Genomic DNA, 23184 nt, shown 5'->3' with positions numbered 1-23184 from the left:
CTAACTTTGAAACAGCTATGGATATTCAGATGCGCAGTCACCCTGCTGAATATCTGAGCAAAGTTAGCCACATAGGTTTATCCAGCGAGGTCACGTGATGTGATGGGAGTGTGAGGACATGGTCCTCATTGGCTCCGGGGCCTCACTCCCTAAATCACATCACATTTCTGCTTCAAACAGCAAATTTTTTCAAGTACAATATTGGACACTAAGCTACAGAGTGAGTGACCCAATTTGCACTGGTTAGTGGCAGTTTGCAATACCGATGGCAGCTAAACCAGTGTGAAAGGATAAGAGCAAGCTGATGGCAAACAATATGGCTGATGGCCCTAGTAATCATCCATCGCTCATAACAGAGTAGGCTGAGGCAAACGAGGTAGCAGCGACAATAATAGCAGCGATGGACAACAAACTCGATAAAAATTCATTTGCACTTTGATGACTTACAAGCACTGCTAATGGATAACATGAAACAGTGGACAGACGTTGAAACACACCTTGTGAGAGTTGATGAGCGAATGCAGTTTTTAGAGAAGGAAATAGCGGCAGTGCAGTCTGTGGCAGCGAAACAGAGTTTAAACTTCAAGTTTTAGAAAATCGCTCCTGCAGGAGTAATCTTCAGTTTATTGGAATCCCAGAGAGTATTTCAGATCAAGACCTGCTGGCCACATTGGAAGCTTGGCTGCCGAAAGTGTTCAAACTCCTTGAAGCACACATGACACAGTTCACGTTGAGCACTCTCACCACTTCGGTGTTCAAGGTACCGGGCAGGGGACGCCTAGGCCAGAGATTGTTAAATTTTTGAACTGTAGACATGAGAAGGAACTACTGAGACAGTATTAAGCAAATAGGCACCTGGAATTTGAAGGGCAATCTGTGTTACTCTTCCCAGATTTTTCAGCTGATGTATCAGCCCGATGGAAGGCGTTTGCTCCAATTTGCTCTAAATTGAGGGAGAAGCAGATTCGTTTTGCTCTCCAGTTTCCCCACAAAGTTGTGAATTTTCAGAATGCGACCCATTTCTTTGAGTTGGCCATGGAAGCGCAAGCATTCTTCAACACTGGGATGGAAGTAACGGATAAATAACCCGCAGCTGCACTGGAGGACTGAGTGCAGGAGAGCGATGACGGCTGGTGGTGGAGGTCACTAGGGAGGCATTGGTATCTCGCGTTCCTATTCTGCAGCTTGTTCAAGTTATCTTACTTTTAAGGAAGAGAATCAGCGATCTGATACAGTGGGACAAGTTAATACTTGGCACCTGGTGGAGCATTTATAGACAAAGTTTTTTCTCTCTTTTTCTCTCCCCTATGTCCTCTGACTGTTTGCTCAGTAAAGGTCCTCATGGGGAGTGGGGCCCCAGAAGAAGACACATGGTTCTGAAGTTTGTTTGAACTAGTTTAATTTAATGTTTGTATAGTTTGGTGAGGGGATATTGGGGTGGGGGAAGGGCTTGGGATAGAGGGGTTGGGAGAGTGGGAGGTAGGGAGGGAGAGAAGGGTAAGGGCAAGGGAGATGGGAGATGGTAGGGGTTTCCTTGTGCACAGCCGTATGCAGTTGGAATTATTAGAGGGCTGGGTAGTCTCTGTATGGGGAAATTTTGTTGCTTGGGAAAGGTGAGACGTAAGCTGGGGGCCTTGCCCTTGCAGGTTGCAAGATAAAACTTTTCCATTGCCCTTGCCTATCAGGACCCTACACCCCCCTAGAAAGAGATACTTACAACCACGCATTGATTATATCCTGGTGAATACAGAGGTTTTCTCTAAAGTATTGGAGGCCAAGATAGGCCCTCTTGTTATTTCAGACCATGTGCATGTATGGATAGAGCAGGATGGGTATCATGCGGCTGATTCCAGTGGGTTGTAGCACTTTCCAAAGTGTCTATATAAAGATGTAGCCTTTCGTGAATATCTAACCAAACAATGGGATACTTTTTCTGGGCATAATGCTGGACATCAGAATTCCTCTAAACTATTTTGGGAAACTGTTAAGGCAGTATTGCATGTGTTATTTTATCATATAATGCAGCCAAGAGGAAAGCAGAAGCCTCAGCTATATTAGCATTGGAAAAATAGCTTAGTTTGGACAAACAAAGATATGACTATATGCAAATAGGGGACATAAAGCCACTTTTATTTCTACGCTACTCCTCAAAGGACTAAGAAGGGAGTAATGTACTATAGGTGTAAATTTTAGCAATTTGATAATAAGGTGGGCAGATCCCTTGCTAACTTAACTAAGAATTGGACATGTTCAAAATTGATTCCAGCAGCATGCAATAGCTTGGTGGATTTAGTAAATTCTGGCAAAGATATTTGTGCAGACTCCAGAGACTACTATCAAAATTTATATACGGTTTCCCCAGGCATGATACCCGATAGCAGTAATTGAATTCTATTAAATCCCATACGTAACGGTGGAACAACGAGCATAACTTATTCAGCTGGTGCAAATGCAAGAGAATCAGCAGGGTATTCAGGAAGTTAAATTGTTAAAGGCCCCAGGCCCTGATGGATTTTCTGCTGAATTCTATAAACTTCTTGTCTCCAAAATGTCTTTTCCCCTTCAGCAGATGTTTGAGTACGTAATAGATTTGGGGCACTTCCTTTAGCACCCTATAGGGCAGTGATTTCGGATTTGCCAAAAGCTGGTAAAGATTCATTACTCCCGGAGTCATATCGCCCTATCTCGCTGCTTAATTTTGATATAAAGCTTTTAGTGAAGATCATGGTGAATCGTTTGGCTGGGATTTTGCCCTCCTTGGGCAAAAAGTAGGGAACAAGTAGGGTTTGAAAAGGGCTAGCACTCTATAATAAATTTAAGTAAAATCATAGGCCCCCTGGAGTATAGTAAGTGGAAGCAAGCACCATCTATGCTGTTGAGCTTAGATGCTGAAAAAGCCTTTGATAGGCTAGAGTGAGATATGTCATATATCTCAAAAATTGGCTTATCTTATGATAATTGCAGAATCAGAGAAATGTATTAAATGTAAGCTGGTGTCAGGAACTTTAGGACACCAATTTTGAGAATGTACACTGATTAGTCATTACTGGAAATCTGTGTTGCATTATATTTACTGGGTCCAAAAGTACTATTGCCCTTTCAGGTGAAAATACTCACCTTTGATACCTTATATGGGACTATTGTAGGTCAAAAATGTTTGAAGATCTGGATTTGTAAAACTGTCTTTTTAGCCCTAAAAAGTAAGGGGTAGATTTTAAGAACATGTGTGCGGGGGCATCCATGTGCGCGTGCTACCCGGTGCGAACACACGGACGCCCGATTTTATAACATGCGCACGCAGGCGCAGGTTGCACGCATCGGCACCCGGCCGGCACGCAATCCTCCGACACAGCGGCAAATAGCTGCTGTGTGGGAAGCCTCTGGCCTCGTCCCACCCCCTGGACCACCCCTTCCTGCCCCTTTCCCAAATCCCCGGGACTTAGACGCATCCTGGGGTTTTACGGGCGTCGCCGAGCCTTTCTAAAATAGGCCCGGTGCGTGTAAATCCAATGGATTTACGTGCTTAGGCTTTTTAAAATCTACCCCTAATACTACAATGTTGGTTGCTGGAGGACCTACCATCATTGACTCAATGGAGACACCAACTGCTTCAAATGTGCCTGCTTGAGAAATTTGTGGAACAATCTGATTTTGCCAAGAAGAAGCGAGTTTTCATAAGGATATGGGACTCGTCTGTACAATAGTTGCCACATAGGGCTAGGAGCCTAATTCATAACAACTTAATATTGGGGAGATTCCTGTGGAGATGCCAGAAGTATTAATTTATGGTGAGGTGTAGCTCGGTAGGTGGAAGTTCAGTGTGGCGTAGCTTTGCACAGAGTCGGTGAAGGTTGGGTTGGGTTGTGACTGAAATGGGTTAAATTATACCATGGTTCTGCAACCCTGGGAAGTGTAAACCAGTTGCCTAATGTTGCATGTAACACTGAGATTTGAATGTTTGTTTGGTCTTGATAATTAATAAAAGAGATTGAAACATAAGTTTATCCGGCTAACTTTGCAATCCAGCCAGTGGCTGAATATGAACTTCGCTATGATTGGCTATTGGGATCATTATTATATTGGAACTGTTTTGTTCTGTTAAATATGTTTTTCATGTAACCTGTCACCCCCTCCTCTACCACGCAGGGCCTCACTGAAAACAAGACTTTTGTCTTAATCTGGCATTCTTGGTTAACAAATAAATGAATACATAGATGATGGTGGGGGGAGGGTCAACATTGGGATAATGTCTTTTTACCCACATTCTTTGCACCGGTTCTCAATATGTAAGTGCGCCCTGTACGTTCAACTTGAAATTGCCACAGGTGTAAAATACATACAGTTACTTGCACCAGCTGTCTCTGCAGGTGAATTTCTGCTAGAGGCGTGCGCATATAAAGCTGAAAATGCTAGTTAGGTGCATGAAAACGCGCCACCAGGAACGCCTTCTTTCAGCGTGGCTAAGTGTTCCACAATGCACAGACGTTCAGCTACACTGAGCGAGGGCAGTTTTCAGACGGCTGAATAATGCTGGGAAAGCACTTTTTATATTGAAAATTGTCCTCTGTCAGAACTCAGTATGAATATAATTTCAGGGACTTAGATTTTCACTCTGGGTCTTGTTCTCGACTGTTCTTTTCTTGACACTAGTCCCACCTTTTTGTTTAACATTGTGCATCTGGTCTTGCTTACAGTATATGAGTCTTTGAAAAGAGAGGTGGCAAATGTTTAAAGTCCCCCCACGGGGAAGACAAATCTGAAAAAATGCATCCAAGTAAATCCAATAAATCACGGGAATTGTATTTCATCAGGCGTATCGTTCTGATCGTGAGGTTCTAAAGCAGAAAGATTCGCGTAGCTATGTCCCCCGACACGCATGGGTTTCACACGTAGTGCTGCATCGGGAGGAACAAAGCTTCGTCATTTGCAGCTGAAAACGTACTGTTCCTCCCGATGCAGCACTACGTGTGAAACCCATGCGTGTCGGGGGACATAGCTACGCGAATCTTTCTGCTTTAGAACCTCACGATCAGAACGATACGCCTGATGAAATACAATTCCCGTGATTTATTGGATTTACTTGGATGCATTTTTTCAGATGTGTCCTCCCCGTGGGGGGTTTAAACGTCACAATTCATTGCTTGTGAGATTGGCTTTTTTCTTCCACCTTTATTACTTGGAGTTTTCACCTTGCATACAATATAACCAATAATTTTAAGTAGGAGTAAGAGAAGTAGCAGTAATTATGCAGAAACTCAAGTCACAGTCAACCTTACTTGTACACCATCTGAGCTAGTTTGTTGATAGAAAGTCATTTTTGGCATCTTCACCTGCAGAATGTAACATCCATTTCAAACTGTGTAGTTTCTGGCTGGGTCCCAGCTTTGAGGTGACTGACATTGAAGTATGAGAGTGTGTGATTAATGAAGCCATGCATGGTTCCGTTGTCACTGTACATATACTGATACACAAGACGTGGAATGAAATCGGATGTAACAGAGATTACAAAAGCCTGGGAAACAAACAAAATACACTGGTGAATCCTCCAAGGTATTTGAAACATTTTGTATGCTGCTACGCAATTTTATTGATTTTATGCATCCTGATGAGTGGTGATGCTACCGTACTTTTCTGTAATAAGTTACACGTTGCATACTATAAATACCTCTGAGGAAGCATTCCACATAGGTGAGTGGGACTCTCTATGTGATCAGACAGTAATTAGACAAGTTACATGCTATGAAGCACCTACAGTACTTTGAAGCAAGAATGCCCCAAGCATAAACACAAAATCGAAAACATCCAAGCATGGAAGCTAGACAAAAAATGTATGAACAGATGTGGTGCACAACATTCAAGGTTCCATTTCCTTTGATACATTCAATTTAAATGTCAAACCTGAACAGTTTACTTTCAATAGAGTAAGCCATAATTGTGCCACGAAAAGAACTGACTGCACCGTGCAATTTGCCTGTACTGGAGAGGTTGAAGCACATCTGCATCCTTCTCCCAGTTTTCTTGGTGGGTGACTTCAGAAGTCACCCACCATCCATCTCGGGCCTGGACTGCTACCACTTCACACTCCTCAAGCAGCTGGCCAGGGCATGGAGAGGTTGCAGTGCAGCTGCAGACGTTTCCCAGCTTCCTCAGTGGAGCTCAGAGGAGGCTTCTACCAGCTCGCCAGGAGCCGCTTGCAATAGCTTCACCTCGGGTTAGTAGATTTCTCCCTCTGTATTTCATGTGGCTTCACTTCACTACATCTCTTTCTGATGCTAATCCTCACCAATCTTATTCCCTGCTGCAAACCACTACTAACCTCAGGTCTACTGTCCCTCCCTGTTCTCTGCAGTCTTCATCTCACCAGCCATTCTGTCGTGTCCACTGCTCTCGAGCTTCCTCTCATTCAGCCATCTTCACTCTCCCTAAAGGCATCGCATCCTTGTCACTGTTGTCAGACCTCCACCTTCTCTTCTCAGATGGGAATACTGGTCCCAATCCAAGGCAACTTTCACCCATCTGTGCACATCAAACAGTCTTATCTCTCTCCCCTTCCTCCCCTCCCCTCCCCTGCTTTATTTCCAGCAAGCTTGCCTACATTCATGATCTCTTTATGTCTCATACTCTTCATCTTCTCGCTCTGACTGAGGCCTGCCTTTCCCCTGAGGGCTCTGCTTCAGCTGCTGCTCTCTGTCATGGAGGTTACCTTCTCTCCCATTAGACTGCTTTGGTGGTGTTGAGCTGCTGCTCTCCCCACCCGCTAGGTTGCATCCCTTTCTTCCACCTCAGTCCCATTGCTTTTCTTCCTTTGAGGCCCACTCCATCCACCCATTCACCCCACTACCTCTCTGGGTAGCTGCCATTTATCAACCCCCCCCCCCCCCCCCCATAAATCCCCCTCCTCCTTTCTCACTGAGCTTGGCCCTCACCGGGCCGAGCAGCACCACCCCTTGCAAACATCCACCAAAGACTGACATTTTGGGAGGGGAGGGACGCAGATCGCCCTCACCTCTTCCTTTCCCGTTTTGTTATTTTGAAATAAAAATCTCCCTGCTGCCCCCCCGCCCCTCCCAACCCACACTCACAATAGCGCCTAGCTCCTCCCCCTCCAAGACCACAAAAAGCCTTGCCGAGAGTGCTGTAACCTCTGCTCCCAGCCTGGTTTTGATAAAAGACTTAATTTATACGTGACGTGCGTGGGTTTTTGTTTGAAGAAGGGACCTGTGAGTGGCTAGAGAGAAGATTCCTCGCACAACGCCAGTACATTTACATTTTTGCTTTTTTTTTTTTTTTCCTTATCAGCATAAAATAGGATTTAAAAAGTCTTGCGCTCCTTACGTTATTCATTCAAAAGAATATAGCTGGCAAAATACTTACATTTATGATGACTGAAAATTTGCCAATGCCACTCAAAATGTTGTACCAGATTCCTGTGAAAGGGATAAGAGCAGCCTTTTTAAATGCGGGTTTTTCTTGCTGGTGCTACTTCACAGCACATATTTAACAACACACAGGCCAGCAGCCCAGCCTGGTCCTTCCAGATGGTAACAGCAGCATTGCCCTTCTCCTTCTCTTACCTACCTATGTCTTTGGCTCGCACTGCATCTGGCCGCCTTAGCTCTGTAACAAACTTTTTCGCATCCAGTCTCACTTCTATAATGTTGTTTAGCAGGGCAAACAGTGGTGCCAAGGGAAAGGAGGCAACAAAGAGCGTGACAAAGCCAAACTGGATGACTGAAAGATAAAAAAACAGGTAGGCATGGAATTAGAGGAAGAAAACCACTACCTTGCAGAGAAAACTTCCGTAAAGTATTTAAACTCCCCAGATTCCTAGCACAGCATTAGTTAAACATCCTGCTGAGGAAAATACAATATAGATCCAGTGGTAAAGTGACTTGCATATTGTAGTGCCTCAATAATGGTTTTTACGGAGGGGGAAAGGGAACGTGTTTACGCCATGTGAAACTGGCTTCTGAAAATTGCCCGGACTTCCTGTGGGTAAAAGTACCAAGGCTGTTCCCAGTCTGTCTATGTTTGCCCTCCGGGAAAAGGAACATTGCTGCAGGCGGGGAGGAATTAAGGTACATGCAGAGATTTCATTTTCAAGCCTCTGCTGATAGTTTTCCCTGAAGCCCTGACACACACACAAAGGTAGCAAGTGCAAACTCCCCAGGTTCCCGGGATCCATGAACCTGCAAGCTCCACGGGGATTCTGAAAAGCTTCCCTCATAAAGATGAATTTTCAAAGGGGTTCCACGCATAAAAGTAGTGTATGCATTCTGGGGCGGATTTTAAAAGCCCTGCTCGCGTAAATCCGCCCGGATTTATGCGAGCAGGGCCTTGCGCGCCGGCGCGCCTATTTTCCATAGGCCTGCCAGCACGCGCAGAGCCCCGGGACTCGCGTAAGTCCCGGGGTTTTTTGTCGGGGGCGTGTCGGGGGCAGGGCCGATCGCAGCGTTTTGGGGGCGGGACGCGGCGTTTCGGGGGTGGGCCCGGGGGGCGTGGTTTCGGCCCGGGGGCGTGGCCGCGCCCTCCGGAACCGCCCCCGGGTTGCGTCTCGGCGCGCGTGGATTTACTTCTCTCTCCGGGAGGCGTAAATCCATGGACAAAGGTAGGGGGGGGGGTTTAGATAGGGCCGGGGGGGTGGGTTAGGTAGAGGAAGGGAGGGGAAGGTGAGGGGAGGGCGAAAGAGAGTTCCCTCCGAGGCCGCTCCAATTTCGGAGCGGCCTCGGAGGGAACGGAAGCAGGCTGCGCGGCTAAAATCCAGCGTACTTTTGTTTGCGACTGTTGCGCCAACAAAAGTACGCGAACGCGCATTTTTTAAAAATCTACCCCTCTGTATGTAAGTAGCATGTACACATGTATACTATTTTATAAACCTTGAGTACACCCATGTATTTTCGGTTTTGCTGGAAAAAAGGGGTCGACTAGGGCTCTCCCGGGGCGGGGTTCAGAAGTACACGCGGTAGGTGCTATTTTGTAAGAGATATGCGCGTATGCCAATGGCCAAATGGCCCTCCGGAAGGGCCCTCCGAGGGTGGTGGATGCCTGGAATGCCCTTCCGGAGGATGTGGTGAAGACCAGAACTGTGAAGGACTTCAAAGAGGCGTGGGATAAACACTGTGGATCCATAAAGTCAAGAGGCCGCCAATGAAGAGTGGGTGACTCGCCAGAATGATGGCTACTGCCTGGAGACAATACCCTTATTCAATAAACATATACATGCTTACTGTGACTCCAACATCGCTCTCAGCTTCAACAGCAAGAGGAAACGTGGAAAAAAGGATTTGTACTCACAAAGAGGGGAGTAGCTGGCTTGTTACGGCGGTTACTACCCCAAACCAAATAAGCCTGATACTTCACTTTCAATGCATATCCAGTATAGGTCTCTGCTTCAACAGCAGGGGAGAAGAAAAAACTGATACTTCACACATCCAGCAGAGCTCTCTGCTTCAACGGCAGGGGAGAAGAAAAAAAGGGTTCACACTCACAAAGCGGGGAGTAGCTGGCTTGTTACGGCGGTTACTACCCCAAACCAAATGTGCCTGATACTTCACTTTCGATGCATATCCAGCAAGGCTCTCTGCTTCAATGGCATGGGAGAAAGGCTGATACATCACGCATTTCCAGCATAGCTCTCTGCTTCAACAGCAGGGGAAAAAAAAAACTGATGCTTCATGCATATCCAGCATAGCTTCAACGGCAGGGGAGAAGAAAAAAGGATTCGCACTCACAAAGCAGGGAGTAGCTGGCTTGTTACGGCGGTTACTACCCCAAACCAAATGTGCCTGATACTTCACTTTCAATGCATATCCAGCATGGCTCTCTGCTTCAACGGCATGGGAGAAAGGCTGATACATCACGCATTTCCAGCATAGCTCTCTGCTTCAACAGCAGGGGAAAAAAAAACAACTGATGCTTCATGCATATCCAGCATAGCTTCAACGGCAGGGGAGAAGAAAAAAGGATTCGCACTCACAAAGCGGGGAGTAGCTGGCTTGTTACGGCGGTTACTACCCCAAACCAAATGTGCCTGATACTTCACTTTCGATGCATATCCAGCATGGCTCTCTGCTTCAACGGCATGGGAGAAGACTGATACATCATGCATTTCCAGCATAGCTCTCTGCTTCAACGGCAGGGGAGAAGAAAAACTGACTGCACGCATATCCTGCATGGGTCTCTGCTTCAATGGCAGGGGAGAAGAAAAACTGATACTTCACACATATCCAGCATAGCTCTCTGCTTCAACGGCAGGAGAGAAGAAAAACTGATATTTCACGCATATCCAGCATAGCTCTCTGCTTCAACGGCAGGGGAGAAGAAAAACAACCAATAAGGGCTGTATAACATAGTCTGGGTAAAACAAATAAGCATGGGTGTAGCTTGCTTATTGCGGTGGTTACTACCCCTACTACCCCTAACTAATCAAGCTTGATATTTCACTTGGATGCAGCTCCATCACTGCTCTCTACATTAATGGTGGGGGTGGAAGGGAAATAGAACCAAGAGCTAAGAGAAACAGATAAGTATGAGAGAAAAAATGTGTGAAGCTTGCTGGGCAGACTGGATGGGCCGTTTGGTCTTCTTCTGCCGTCATTTCTATGTTCTATGTTTCTATGTATTTGTACATTTTTAAATTAGCTAATTGACTTGTGTAAGTCAAATCGGACTTGTCTGTTATCTGCGGTTTTTGGGTGGGAGGTCTGGATAAACTGGTGAAGTGCTAGAGGGTCAAGGTGATCTGGAAAAGGATGAGGTGACCTGGTGGAGGTATTTGTAAACTGGTTATATCAAGTACATACAAAAGCATTTTCCAAACCGTATACACGCATACTTCATAAAATACCTTCCTCCACATGTAATTCTGAGTGTTTATTCGCAGTCATGATTATTTCATTCGTAAAATATATCCGTGTATGTAAACAAAGTAGGCGGTTTCTTGCACTGGAAATATTCGCAAGCATTGAAACATACGCGCGTACTTTTGGATCAGAATTATGTGATACTGTATAAGCTCTGCAGCTCCCACCACACTGTTTATAAAATGCTGACCTTATACTCGTGCCCACTTGCACACAAAAATGCTGTCCATGGATAGCTTTGAAAGTTAGGCTCATACATGTCCAAACTATGGTTGCAAAAGTCTACAGTTTGATGATGATTTTTATAAATTTGCTTTCTTGTGCATACACACCAAGGGCGTATGTCCCGGGGCTTGAAAAAAGGGGTGGGGCATGGGCGGTCCGGGGCGGGGACATGTCCGGAGGCCTCCGTAGGGCTTCTAGGCCGGGGGATCGCGTGCCGGCACTCGGCCGGCACACGCAACTTGCCTAACAAAGATATGGGGAGGGTTTAGGTAGGGCTAGGGGGCGGGTTAGGTAGGGAAGGGTTAGGGAGGGGAAGGTGGGGGGGGCAGAAGGAAAGTTCCCTCCGAGGCCGCTCCGATTTCGAAGCGGCCTCAGAGGGAACAGGGAAAGACATCGGGGCTCCCCTAGGGCTCAGCGCGGGCAAGGTGCACAAGTGTGCACCCCCTTGTGCGCACCGACCCCGGATTTTATAACATGCGCGTGGCTGCGTGCACATGTTATAAAATCGGGCACAGATATTAAAATCCGTCCCTAAATCAATAGGCGTTTCCTCTGACTCGCATGCACACTGCAGTTCTTTCACACAGTTTCACATTTTCTCTCATGCACACACGGTCACACAAGCAGGTAGAGTCACAGATTTACACAAGCACTATAATGCACAAACCGCAAACTGGCCTAGCTGAACTATTAACTTCTCTTTATCTCCAAATCCAAGTAATCAGTTTTTTGCGTTTCTCACAGGCATGTGCCAGTGAATCTGAGATAAAGCTTGCAAGAAGAGTTATTCATTGGAGTTAGGGGAGGAGCGGGCTAGGAAACAGGTGAAACCATCTTTCAAATCCCACTAATGCTCATGATCCTGAGAAAGTCACATTAGCTCCTGTTGCTTTAACTACACACTTGGGTCCTGATTTTAAGAAGCATTTATGTGCTGGGACAGTAACTTTCAAACCTGCACGTGGGCACACATTTGAACGCATCCGTCGGCCCGCACCCAGGAATGTGGCTATTTTATAACTTGCACCTATAAATGCGCACATGTTATAAAATAGCCTGGCTGTTGATAGAGGGTCACTAACATCATTATATTTACTCTCTTATTCTTCATATTTTAAACAACTTGCAGGTCTGGGAGGAATACGGGGCGGGAGGGGGGGGTGTTGAATGGATGGGGAAGGAATTATTGGATTAGTGATATTGTTAATTGTACTGGTTAGTCCTAAGCATGAGTTTTATATGTTTGACATATGCATAGGTGTAATTAAACAACCTCATTTGAAAAGCTAATAAACCTATTAAAAAAAAAAAAAAAAAAATTTGCCTGGCCATGCGCACACGCGTGCCGATAAGTGGGAGTGCAAGCCCAGCTTGCACCGCATAAGTCAAGGATTTTAAAAGGGACGCGAGCCAATGCCATTCCCAGTTTTACCAGTTCATCCCCAGCTTGCCCAGATAAGAGAGAGGTCCTCCAAACCCCCCCCTAGTTTAATAGCCTTCACTCTCCCTAGTTAGCCCCGACCATTAAAACCCTGCATGTCTGCCTAGTTTTCTTTATTTTACAACTTACACCTCCTCCATAGCAGAAGTAAATTTACACGGTAGGACACCTCAGTGTGTACCAGGGTGCCTAAGAATTTACGCGCCCATCTCTGGCCCACGCCCTGAGATGCCCAAGCCCCGCCCCTTTATGAAAACTTTGCAGATGTGCACCCTGCAGGAGACATGCACACATCTGGGCGGCTTTTTAAAATCCGCTCGGCACGCATGAGCCCAACTTATTCTCACATCCCCTAATTAATGCGGGCACCGGGTTTTTAAAATTCACCTTAAAAACTTGGCTTTTACACGTGTAAATGCACTTTATGCGTGTAAATGGCTTTTGAAAATTGCTAAAATAGTAAGTTACGTTTACACGTGTAACTCCTTTTAAAATTAACTCCTTAAACTGTAAGCTGTTTGAGTAGGGACTTACCTACATTAGCCCAATAATCCTTCCTCGTCTTTCCTTTACCACACTGAGTAATTTTTCTCTTAAGCTTTGCAGATCAAAGATCCTTAACTACTTAAGAGCCAAGAATTTTTAAAGTCAGAAGTTACGCACGTACATACGCGTGTGCGAGTAACAAAAGGGGGCGGAGTTGGGGGCGGGGCCTGGATGTTCCGGGGCGGGGCCGGAAAGCCGTATTTTAAAACCTGAGAGTAGGGTGGCAGCTTGTTAGTCGCGCAAGTTTACTGCTGCTCCTGACAAGGATCAACTCTGCAGCTCTCACATTTTTGGGGGGTCTGGTTCAACTGGGGTGTGCAGATTGAAGAACCAGAGCCTTCAAGAAACCTACGCTCCAACAACTCTGGTTACCTAAACATTCCTCCCCTCAAAGATGCGCATCTTTCTACCACAAGAGAAAGAGCCTTCTCAATCGCATCACCCAAAATGTGGAACACCCTACCTAAATTCTTACGAATTCAACATGACCTAAAAACCTTCAAAAAGGACTTAAAAACAATAATGTTCCGCAAATTCCTCACTGACTGTAATTCATCCAATCATCCCGACTCTCAACTGAACTCTCAATCGTTTACCGCTTAACTCCCCCCTCTCCCTGCTCCGGCATGCCCTCCCCCGCCTACCTTATAATATTTCTTCCTGGACTTGATTTCCATTTCTCTGATAATGTTTAACTGGTTTAGATGATTTTTTACTGCTACCCAACTGTTAAGAATCTGTTTAATGTTTAATGTTCTCATTACTGCTCAGTTACAAGATATATACCTTTGTAAACCGTTATGGCTCAACCGAATAACGGTATATAAAACCCATCAAATAAATAAATAAATAAATACTTTGAGATTGACTGGGCAAAAAATTGGGATTGTCCCTCGCACGAACATGCTTTAAAATTGGCCTGTATACGCACGTTATAGCCAGCAAAGTCCTATAGAAGACATGCAAAGTAGGTTTGCTAGAGTAACCTATTAAAATTATGAGCATACTTATATGCAGTAGGCAAGTATGTGAATGAGTTAAAATTCATATATGGGCGCACGCGTGGTCATTTTAAAAATAGCCTGTTATTGAGGTAGAATGGCAAAACAGGTAATGATTGTTTATCCTTTCAAACAGTATTAGGACTAAGAGGTACTCCATGAAACAAATCTGAGAATGGATTTTTTCACTGAGCGCACAATTAAACTGTGAAATTTGTTGCCAGAGGATGTGGTGAAAGCAGTTAACATAGCTGGGTTTTAAAAGGGTTCCTGGAGGAAAAGTCCATAAACTGCCATTAGATATGTGGGCTCGGGAAAGCCACTGCTTATCCTCAGTTATGAGGAAGAAGAAGAACTGGATGTATTCTTTGGGATCCCACCAGGTAGTTATGACCTGGACTGACGACTGTCGGAGACAGGACGCTGGGCTTGATGGGCCTTTGCTCTGACCCATTATGGCAATTCTTATGGTCATACAATTAACAAAAAAAAAAAACCTCAGCATCAAGAAGAAAGTTATGATTACAAGGGAAGGCAAGACTGAAGGAAGGCCTCTAGGCAGGAAAAGGTAAAGTAAATTATTAAGTAGAAGAGATGGGCATGCAGAATTGGTTTCTTTCCCCTCGAGCTGCCACCATGCCGAGAACATGCTAGATGTATGCGATATCTGGAGAACGATTCTGCATAGCCAATAAGGGACAATGAGGGTCGTGCGTAATGGAATGGGGGCTGTGGAAAGAGAGTTTATGTGAGTTTTACTGAGCTACCTTTGACACTGGATGGGCTTATCTTTATTTGCTGTAGTACAGGACCTTGGTGAGGCCCCACCTGGAGTACTGTGTTCAGTTCTGGAGACCGTATTTCCAAAGGGACAGAGACAGGATGGAGGCGGCCCAGAGAAGGGCGACCAAAAAGGTGGATGGTCTTCATAAAATGACTTATGAGGAGAGATTGAAGAACCTAAATATGTATACCCTAGAGGAGAGGAGGAGCTGGGGTGATATGATACAGACTTTCAGATACTTGAAAGGTTTTAATGATCCATGTTCAACAACAAACCTTTTACGCTGGAAAAAAATCAGTAGAACTAGAGATCACGATTTGAAGCTCCAGGGAGGAAGACTCAGAACCAATGTCAGGAAGTATTTCTTCACGGAGAGGGTGGTGGATGCCTGGAATGACCTTCCGGAGGAAGTGGTGAAGACTAAAACTGTGAAGGATTTCAAAGGTGCGTGGGATAAACACTATGGATCCATAAAGGCTAGAGGTTGGGAATGAAGAGTAGAGCCATGGGGGCGGCTTGCTGGAATGTTGGCTACTATCTCGTGATTACTACCCTTACTGAAAAAGCCTTCACATGGTTAACGCAACCCAAAAATTGCTCTCTGCTTCAACAGCAAGGGGCAATGTGGAAAAGAGGATTTGCATTCAGATAACCACCAAAAAGGACTGAACTTCACAATCTGGGTAAACAAATAAGCTTGGGGGTAGATTGCTTATCACGGCGGTACTACCCTAAACCAATTAAGCCTGATACATCACTTTGAATACATATACAGCGTTGCTCTCTGCCTCTATAGCAGGGGGAAATGAAGAAAAAAGGATTTACATTCAGACAACATCCAACAAAGCATCAATCTGTGCAGTCTGGGCAAACAAGAATCGGGGTAACTTGCTGGATGCGGTGATTACTACCCTTAACCATAAACCTTATGCTCACCTTTGATGCAACTCCAACATTGCTCTCTGCATCAATGAAAGGAGATGGCAGGAAATTTGAATCAAACAGTTACCAACAAGGTTGATGAAACATACGTATGGGAAAATGAATGTGGAATCTTGATGGGCAGACTAGATGGGCTGATTGGTCATTTTCTGCCATCATTTTCTATGTTTCTATTTAAATCATAACAATGAAATAATGCAGGAATACATTGTTGTACCAGGAAAATCAAACAAAATCAAAACACTGTCACCCAATAACAAAAATGTATTATACTCCAGTGTCAAGTCCACAATAGAAGCATATTGGGGACTGAAAAAAAAAATAAGAGAGAGACACCCAGGAAAGAAAGTAGGAAACCTAAAGATGGCCACAATTCTTATCGAACCCGAGATCTAAGCATGCTGTAACTAGGTCTCTTAACCTCAAAGCATCAGAAAGAAACCAACTCAAATGAAGAGGTTAAAAAGCACAAACTTATTCCCCTGATAAGAAATTAAAAAGTGAATTTTAAAAGCCCAGCGCAAAAGTCGGACCAAGTGGGTTATAAAAGGCGCCCGAGGACGCACGTCTCTCCCGCTACGTGCACAAAAATTGTTTTGAACTAAAGGGGCGGGGTCTGAATGGGGTCTTGGCGGGGCACGGGCATTCCTGGATTCCTCAATGAAACCAGCGCGTAAATAGTTACGCTCCGGGCTCCCCTGCCACATAACTTTACTTCTGCTATGGATGGTGTGTAGATCAGAAAATGTCGTCGGGGTAACGGGCGGGAGACAGGTTATTAAACCTGGAGGGTTTCGAAATCCTATCCCGTGCCTGGGCCCGCCCGCCCTCACTATCAGCCTGTGCCGTGTTCCAGCTAAATCCTGCCAGCCACCAGAACCCAAGGGCTCAAACTGCAGGGGAGGTGTTCTTATCATGTGACAGGGGCCGACCAATGGCACCGGTAGCCCCTATGACATAGTGAGGGCATAGGCTATCGGCGCCATTTTGAATACCGGCAGCTGACGGCCCGAGTGCAGGAGATCATCCAGGACCCCCGCTGGACCACCAGGGACTTTTGGCAAGTCTTGTGGGGGTCAGGAGGGTGGGGGGTTTATTCGTTAAATACGTTGCATTCATGGGGGTTCGCCATACGTTTCGTGAACTCACAAATACAACGAATAGGGACATATACGTTGCGGATTGCCAATACGTCGAAAACGAATACACACCCCTAACGGAAGGCATGGGAGTAACCTGCACGGAGCAGCATTTACTGCCCTTAACAGAAGGAATGGGGGTAACCTGCATGGAGTGGCAGTTACTGCCCTTATCAGAAGGCTTGGGGGTAACCTGCATAGAGCAGCAGTTACTGCCCTTATCAGAAGGCTTGGGGGTAACCTGCACAGAGCGGCACTTACTGCCCTTAACAGAAGGCATGGGGTAACCTGCATGGAGCGGCACTTACTGCCCTTAACAGAAGGCTTGGGGTAATGTGCCCGGAGCGGCACTTGCTGCCCTTAACAGAAGGATTAGGTGAAACATATTTCAATAACCGTAGCTTTGAGGCAGTTAAGGATACCGCAAAGGTAAAATCTGGGGGCAATAGAAGAAGCTTTTCATAAGCATGCTGCCGTATTCTGGTGGAAAGTGACTCCAGATCTGGTAGCCACAGATACGTATGAACTGTTGAAAGAATGGTGTTCACAGGCACCTGGTATCTGGGAAACGTGGTGGCAGTAACAGACTTTACGGTTGATCTACTCTGCCCATCCATAGCAGCATAGGCCTTTTTGTGATAATGTGTAAGATGCGGGTTCGTATGGCCACAGACTATGCAAATTTCGTTTAACACAGAAGGGCTTACTTATCAAATGTTTTTCCAGTAGGCCATAGAATGGGGAAAAAACCCTTGATAAACAACCAGTCAGTGCCTTGATATCTGATACATGGTTCCAAAAAGAAAACATCCAAAAAATGTATTGCTATGAATAGAAAATGCGCCATTCGGGCAGTCCTAATAAAACTGTACTAAATGTAAGGGCAATTCATCATTCTAAATGTAGCCCTTTCCCAGGGAACGTGTCCAGTTCCAGCTCCTCAGTCTCTTGCACCACATTATTTTCCCAAGGGGTGGGTCCTTGCTTGGCCCAGGCAGTATCACAAAGGTGCGTCTTACCCTTGCTCTTCGGGACAGGCACACATACAAAGCAGGCTGGACTCTCTGGATGGGTGTTCAAATTAAAGTTTATTTGGATTGAGTTCCAAATAATCAAGAGGTGCAAGAAATGAAATGTCCAGTTCCATCCAGGGTCGTTAAGAGTTACATGAGCCAGGATGTACTTGCTCTCTCACTCTGTGGATGGGTCCTTCCAGGCAGGGGCTTGAAACTGGCTTAGCCTCCGTGGCAGGGAATGATAAGGGTCCCAGGTGGGCCGTGTGCATCCTAACCGTGGCTGATGACCCTCCCAGTACCTGAGGTCCACGAAGAATCCCGAACTCCAAGCTGCCAGTGCCCTGTGTCCCGGGGTGGAAACTCCATCGGGGGTCTCCAGATGTCCTCCTCCTCCTCCTCTTTTCTCCCTCCGATTCCTCTTCAAAAGACAGATGAAGCCTTCCAGGAGGAAAGGGCAGCCACTGAAAGCGGTCCTTCCAGCTTCCAGCTCAGGGCAAGGAAGGGTGGCAGAAAACAGCTTCCTTCCTTCTCGGTGGTAAAAACTCAGGGGTAGATTTTCAAACGTACGCGTGCGCATCCATGCAATTTTCGGACAGTGACTCACCCCAGCCTTCCCCAGTTCCCTTTCCCTTCCCCTCTTACTCCCCACCCCATCCCATCCCCTAAATCTAACCTACCCTACATTTTTTTTAAGCTGCTGCTCCTCCAGAGCAGGAGCATCTTGTGCGCGCCGGCTGACTGCCAGCGCGCACTTCCCTGGCCCAGCAGCAAATGGCCGCTGTACCGGCCGCCTCCAGCCCCGCCCCCCCCCCCGGACCGCCCGTTTATCTGGGTCCGGTACTTCGGCGCATAATGGGGGTTACGTGCGTGACCGGGCCCCTCTGAAGATCTGCGCGGCGTGTGCAAGGCCCAGCCACGCCCGTAAGCCCCGTTTTTTACGCACGCAGGGGATTTAAAATTCGGCCGTCAGTCTATTATCAAAATACTTCTCTTCTGTCTGTAAGGTCAATGCAACCTCGTCTTTGACCAGGCTAAGAGGTACCCAGCTCCTTCCTGACCAAGGCCACTGCTGGCTTATTTGCTGCCCTGTGAGAACAATTACTGTGCTACCCCCCCGCCCCATTCATTCATTCTCTGTCCTGGGCCCACCCAAAAAAAGCCCAGCTCCCTTCAGTGATACAAACTTTAAAAACTGATACCCCTACCACCACCACCAAACCCATGGCTGGTGCAAGGGGTATTAGGTACCCCAGGCGAACCTATATCCTTGCACAACGCATGTCCCCTGCCCCATTCCACACACAGGTAAGAGTTATGCATTTATATTTTACATGAAAAGTATCAAAGTACAGTATTCTGAGGTAAAACTGTCCCTTACATTATATTTACAGGCACTGCTGTGATCCAACCAGAAATCCCTGCAAAACAGACACTTAGACCCCATGTGGTATTATTCCTATTGTGATGTGTGCTGGACCCTCCGAAAGCCCTAAAACACTAATACACTTCCTATTAGGTGAATCTCTCACATGCAGAACATAAACAGACCCTCACCAGATACAGAATAGAGCAACCATAAGCAGAAATACAAACGCACAGACAAAAACTGAACTGGAAACCGCAAGAAGCCAGACACATTATGCAGTGCAACAATGAAAAAACAGAACCATCACCATTCCTCAAACATCAAACAAAATCAAGAAATAAGAAAAATACATAATCATAAAATTAAAAACATACTAATAATATTATTTCAAGGTTTTATTTATTTATTTTTAAAATCTTTATCAGATTTTAAATTCACAAAACAAAGTTTGCTTAGAGAAAAACGTGATGTAACATATTAATTCTTAATAAGTAATTACAGACGTAACCTCTTATCCACTTCCCAAAAAGACAAAATATAGAAATTGGGGGAGGTAGTTGAAATTTAAAGAGGGAAACCCCTAAGGAAAAACAAGATACCCACAGCAAGGCTATAACACAATTATCCAGCATTATTATTTTACATGCTTATCGGGGAAAGAAGTAGCTGGTTTCTTTGACTCCAGAAACAGTTTTTAACTGTTCAGGTGAAAAAAATATATAACACTCATCCCCTTTTCTGATTAAACATTTGCAAGGAAGCCTAAGTAAAAAGGTAAATCCCAATGCTACAATATCCTGACGGAGGGTTAAAAACCCTCTACGATGAGCTTGAGTAGTAGACGCTAAGTTTGGATATATCTTGATTGGGGAATTCAGGTAATTTACCAGGTATTTTCTGAAGTAACTTTTCATCACTAGGTTAATATCAGCAGATGTAATAAAGGAGACTAGCGTTCCTCTGTCTATGATTTCCAATGCACAATTTTCAAAAAAATTAGATAAATTATCTTGAAGATTTATTGCCAATCGAAGAGTTGTAGGTTTAGGCAGAAAATAGCAGGTATTTATCGAAGGCACATTCTCTGAGGAAAAGCTCAAAACCTCCATGAGAAATTTCTTTACTGTAGAATAAGGGATCTCACCAATCAGTCTTGGAAAATTTAGAAATCGTAAGTTAAGGTGTCTCGCATTATTTTCCAGGCATTCTATGCACCTTGCCAATGCTTCTCTATCCTTAACTGTTGCAGCTTTAAAGTTTTGAGTACCCTTTCCTTTTTCTTCTAAGCCAGTTATCTTGGAAGCCAACACATTAACCTGCGATTGTTTTTCAGTAGAAACTTGATGACATTTTAAGATCGAATGATCCAATTTTATATTGAAATTACTTAATGTTGCCGCAAAACCGGCCACGAGGTCCCACAAAGCACCTAAGGTCACCACCTCGGGGCATGCAGGGATCACAAAGGGCTTGATATCGGGGGATACCCCCCTGTTAGGCTGCAGGTCCTCCACACTGGGGTTTTCACCCGGTACCCCAGCCTCTACCCCAGCACCTGATGTACCCACACTGGTTATGTCCTCCGGGAAGACCACGGAAGGTGCAGCTGAATCCAGCGTTGTCGCGGTCGGTGTTGTGCTCTCAGTCTGCATTAAACCCGGAAGTAAAATCGTCAACCAACGCTCCGGGAGTGATCAATGCCCCAGCCCTTTATAATGATGGTTGCCTGAGCTCTGGACTCAAAGCCGCCTCCTCTGCCGGTGAGGGCGGTTCTCTCCATCAGGCTCCTCGGCTCTCGGGGTACATGCCGGGGAGGTCCTGAAACGTGTTATCTCCTGCTGCTGAACTGGACACAACCGCACCTTCCCTTTTCTTTTAGAAGGCATTGAGATCAAGGAAACAAAATTCTTTCCACAAGCAGCTCGGATCCCAACTCGCTCACGACCTTGGCGTGCCGCCATCTTGAGTTTATTTAAAATGACCCAAACACCAATAAAGTATTTCAAAACTTTTCATGACGTAAACATTTCATGAAGACTGTAATCTGTAAACACCTGTATTTATTATAAGAACTTGTATTTACTATTTATATTTATTATTTAGCTATTAACATTGTTCTATTACCACTTGGTACTATTTCTCTCCTTCACCTCTAACTCTAAGTTCCTACTAAGTTAGCCATGTTATTTATACCCAATTGTTGGATGTAATTGTATATTTGTTTAATTGTTCAATCTGTTTGATGTAATTTTCTGTTCCTTGTTCCGTGTAAACCGAAGTGGTATGCACTAGTGCATGAACTCCGGTATATAAAAGCCTTTAAATAAATAAATAATAAATAAAACAGCAGACACATCAAATAATACCTGAAAGATAAAGCTAAAAAGGATTTTAAAAAGTCACACCCTCCATACCTGTGAAGATTTGCTTTCCAGTCACCATGAGATTGTCGTGGATTAGTGGGAGTGGGATGCACGAACTCTCTCATCTCCTCTCTTTCTTATACACGCTCACACACACACGTGCGCTCCCTCTCGGACAAATCTGCAGGCGTCTCCAGCTCTTCTAGAATCTACCAGCAGCTCCAGACCCTCATCTTCTTTTCAACTGCTGGCAGGTTGGAATCCACCTGCACCCCCCATTCTCTCTCTCTCTCACTCACTCACACACCCACACACAGACACACAACCCAGGCAGCTCCCATTCTCGCTCACTGTCACACACATACACACACAACCCATGCAGGCTCCAATGTTCTCACACACACACCCCAGACAAGGTCTCATTTACACCCACACATCCCAGCCAAGCTCCAATTCACTTCCACCCAAATCCTAGGCAGGCTCCTATTCTCACACACACACTCCCTGCTCATCACAGGAAGGCTCCCATGCATGCATGTGCGCACACACTCGCATACATACACGTACACACCCAACCTAGGCAGGCTCCCATTCACACACACACATACACATATGCAACCCAGGCAGGCTCCCATTCATACACCCACCCATCCCTGGCAGGCTCCCATTCACTCACACTCACACCTATCACAGGCAGCCTTCCATTCACTCACACACCCAACCCAGGCAGCCTTCCCATTCACTCACACTCACACCTATCACAGGCAGCCTCTCATTCACACACACACACACACATCCATCCCAGGCAGCCTTCCAGTCACACACACACCCATCCCAGGCAGCCTTCCATTCCCTCACACTCACACCTATCACAGGCAGCCTCCCATTCACACACCCCATCCCAGGCAGCCTTCCATTCACTCACACTCACACCTATCACAGGCAGCCTCCCATTCACACACACACACACCCATTCCAGGCAGCCTTCCATTCACTCATACACACACACCTATCACAGGCAGCCTCCCATTCACACACACACCCATCCCAGGCAGCCTTCCATTCACTCACACTCACACCTATCACAGGCAGCCTTCCATTCACACACATACCCATTCCAGGCAGCCTTCCATTCCCTCACACTCACACCTATCACAGGCAGCCTCCCATTCACACACACCCCATCCCAGGCAGTCTTCCATTCACTCACACTCACACCTATCACAGGCAGCCTCCCATTCACACACACACACACACACACACACATTCCAGGCAGCCTCCCATTCACACACACACCCATCCCAGGCAGCCTTCCATTCACTCATACTCACAACTATCACAGGCAGCCTCCCATTCACACATACACCCATCCCAGGCAGCCTTCCATTCACACACACACCCATCCCAGGCAGCCTTCCATTCACTCACACTCACACCTATCACAGGCAGCCTCTCATTCACACACACACACACACACCCATTCCAGGCAGCCTTCCATT

General features: G+C 45.8%; 1 protein-coding gene across 1 annotated transcript in view; it reads right to left on the bottom strand.

Annotated features, from left to right (window-relative positions):
- Positions 1–23184, bottom strand: part of ANO2 (anoctamin 2) — a 421412-nt gene that overhangs the window by 31925 nt on the left and 366303 nt on the right. Inside the window, exons 21-23 of the mRNA XM_029597539.1 lie at positions 7579–7731; positions 7375–7427; positions 5331–5512 (exon numbers count right to left, since the gene is read on the bottom strand). Of these exons, the coding sequence (XP_029453399.1) occupies positions 5331–5512; positions 7375–7427; positions 7579–7731 (388 nt within the window). The remainder of the gene's footprint in view (positions 1–5330; positions 5513–7374; positions 7428–7578; positions 7732–23184) is intronic.

The sequence above is a fragment of the Rhinatrema bivittatum genome, chromosome 4, assembly GCF_901001135.1.
Source record: "Rhinatrema bivittatum chromosome 4, aRhiBiv1.1, whole genome shotgun sequence".
Lineage (NCBI taxonomy): Eukaryota > Metazoa > Chordata > Amphibia > Gymnophiona > Rhinatrematidae > Rhinatrema > Rhinatrema bivittatum.
Note: the sequence above shows the minus strand (reverse complement) of the source record. Positions and strands in the feature narration are given on the sequence as shown.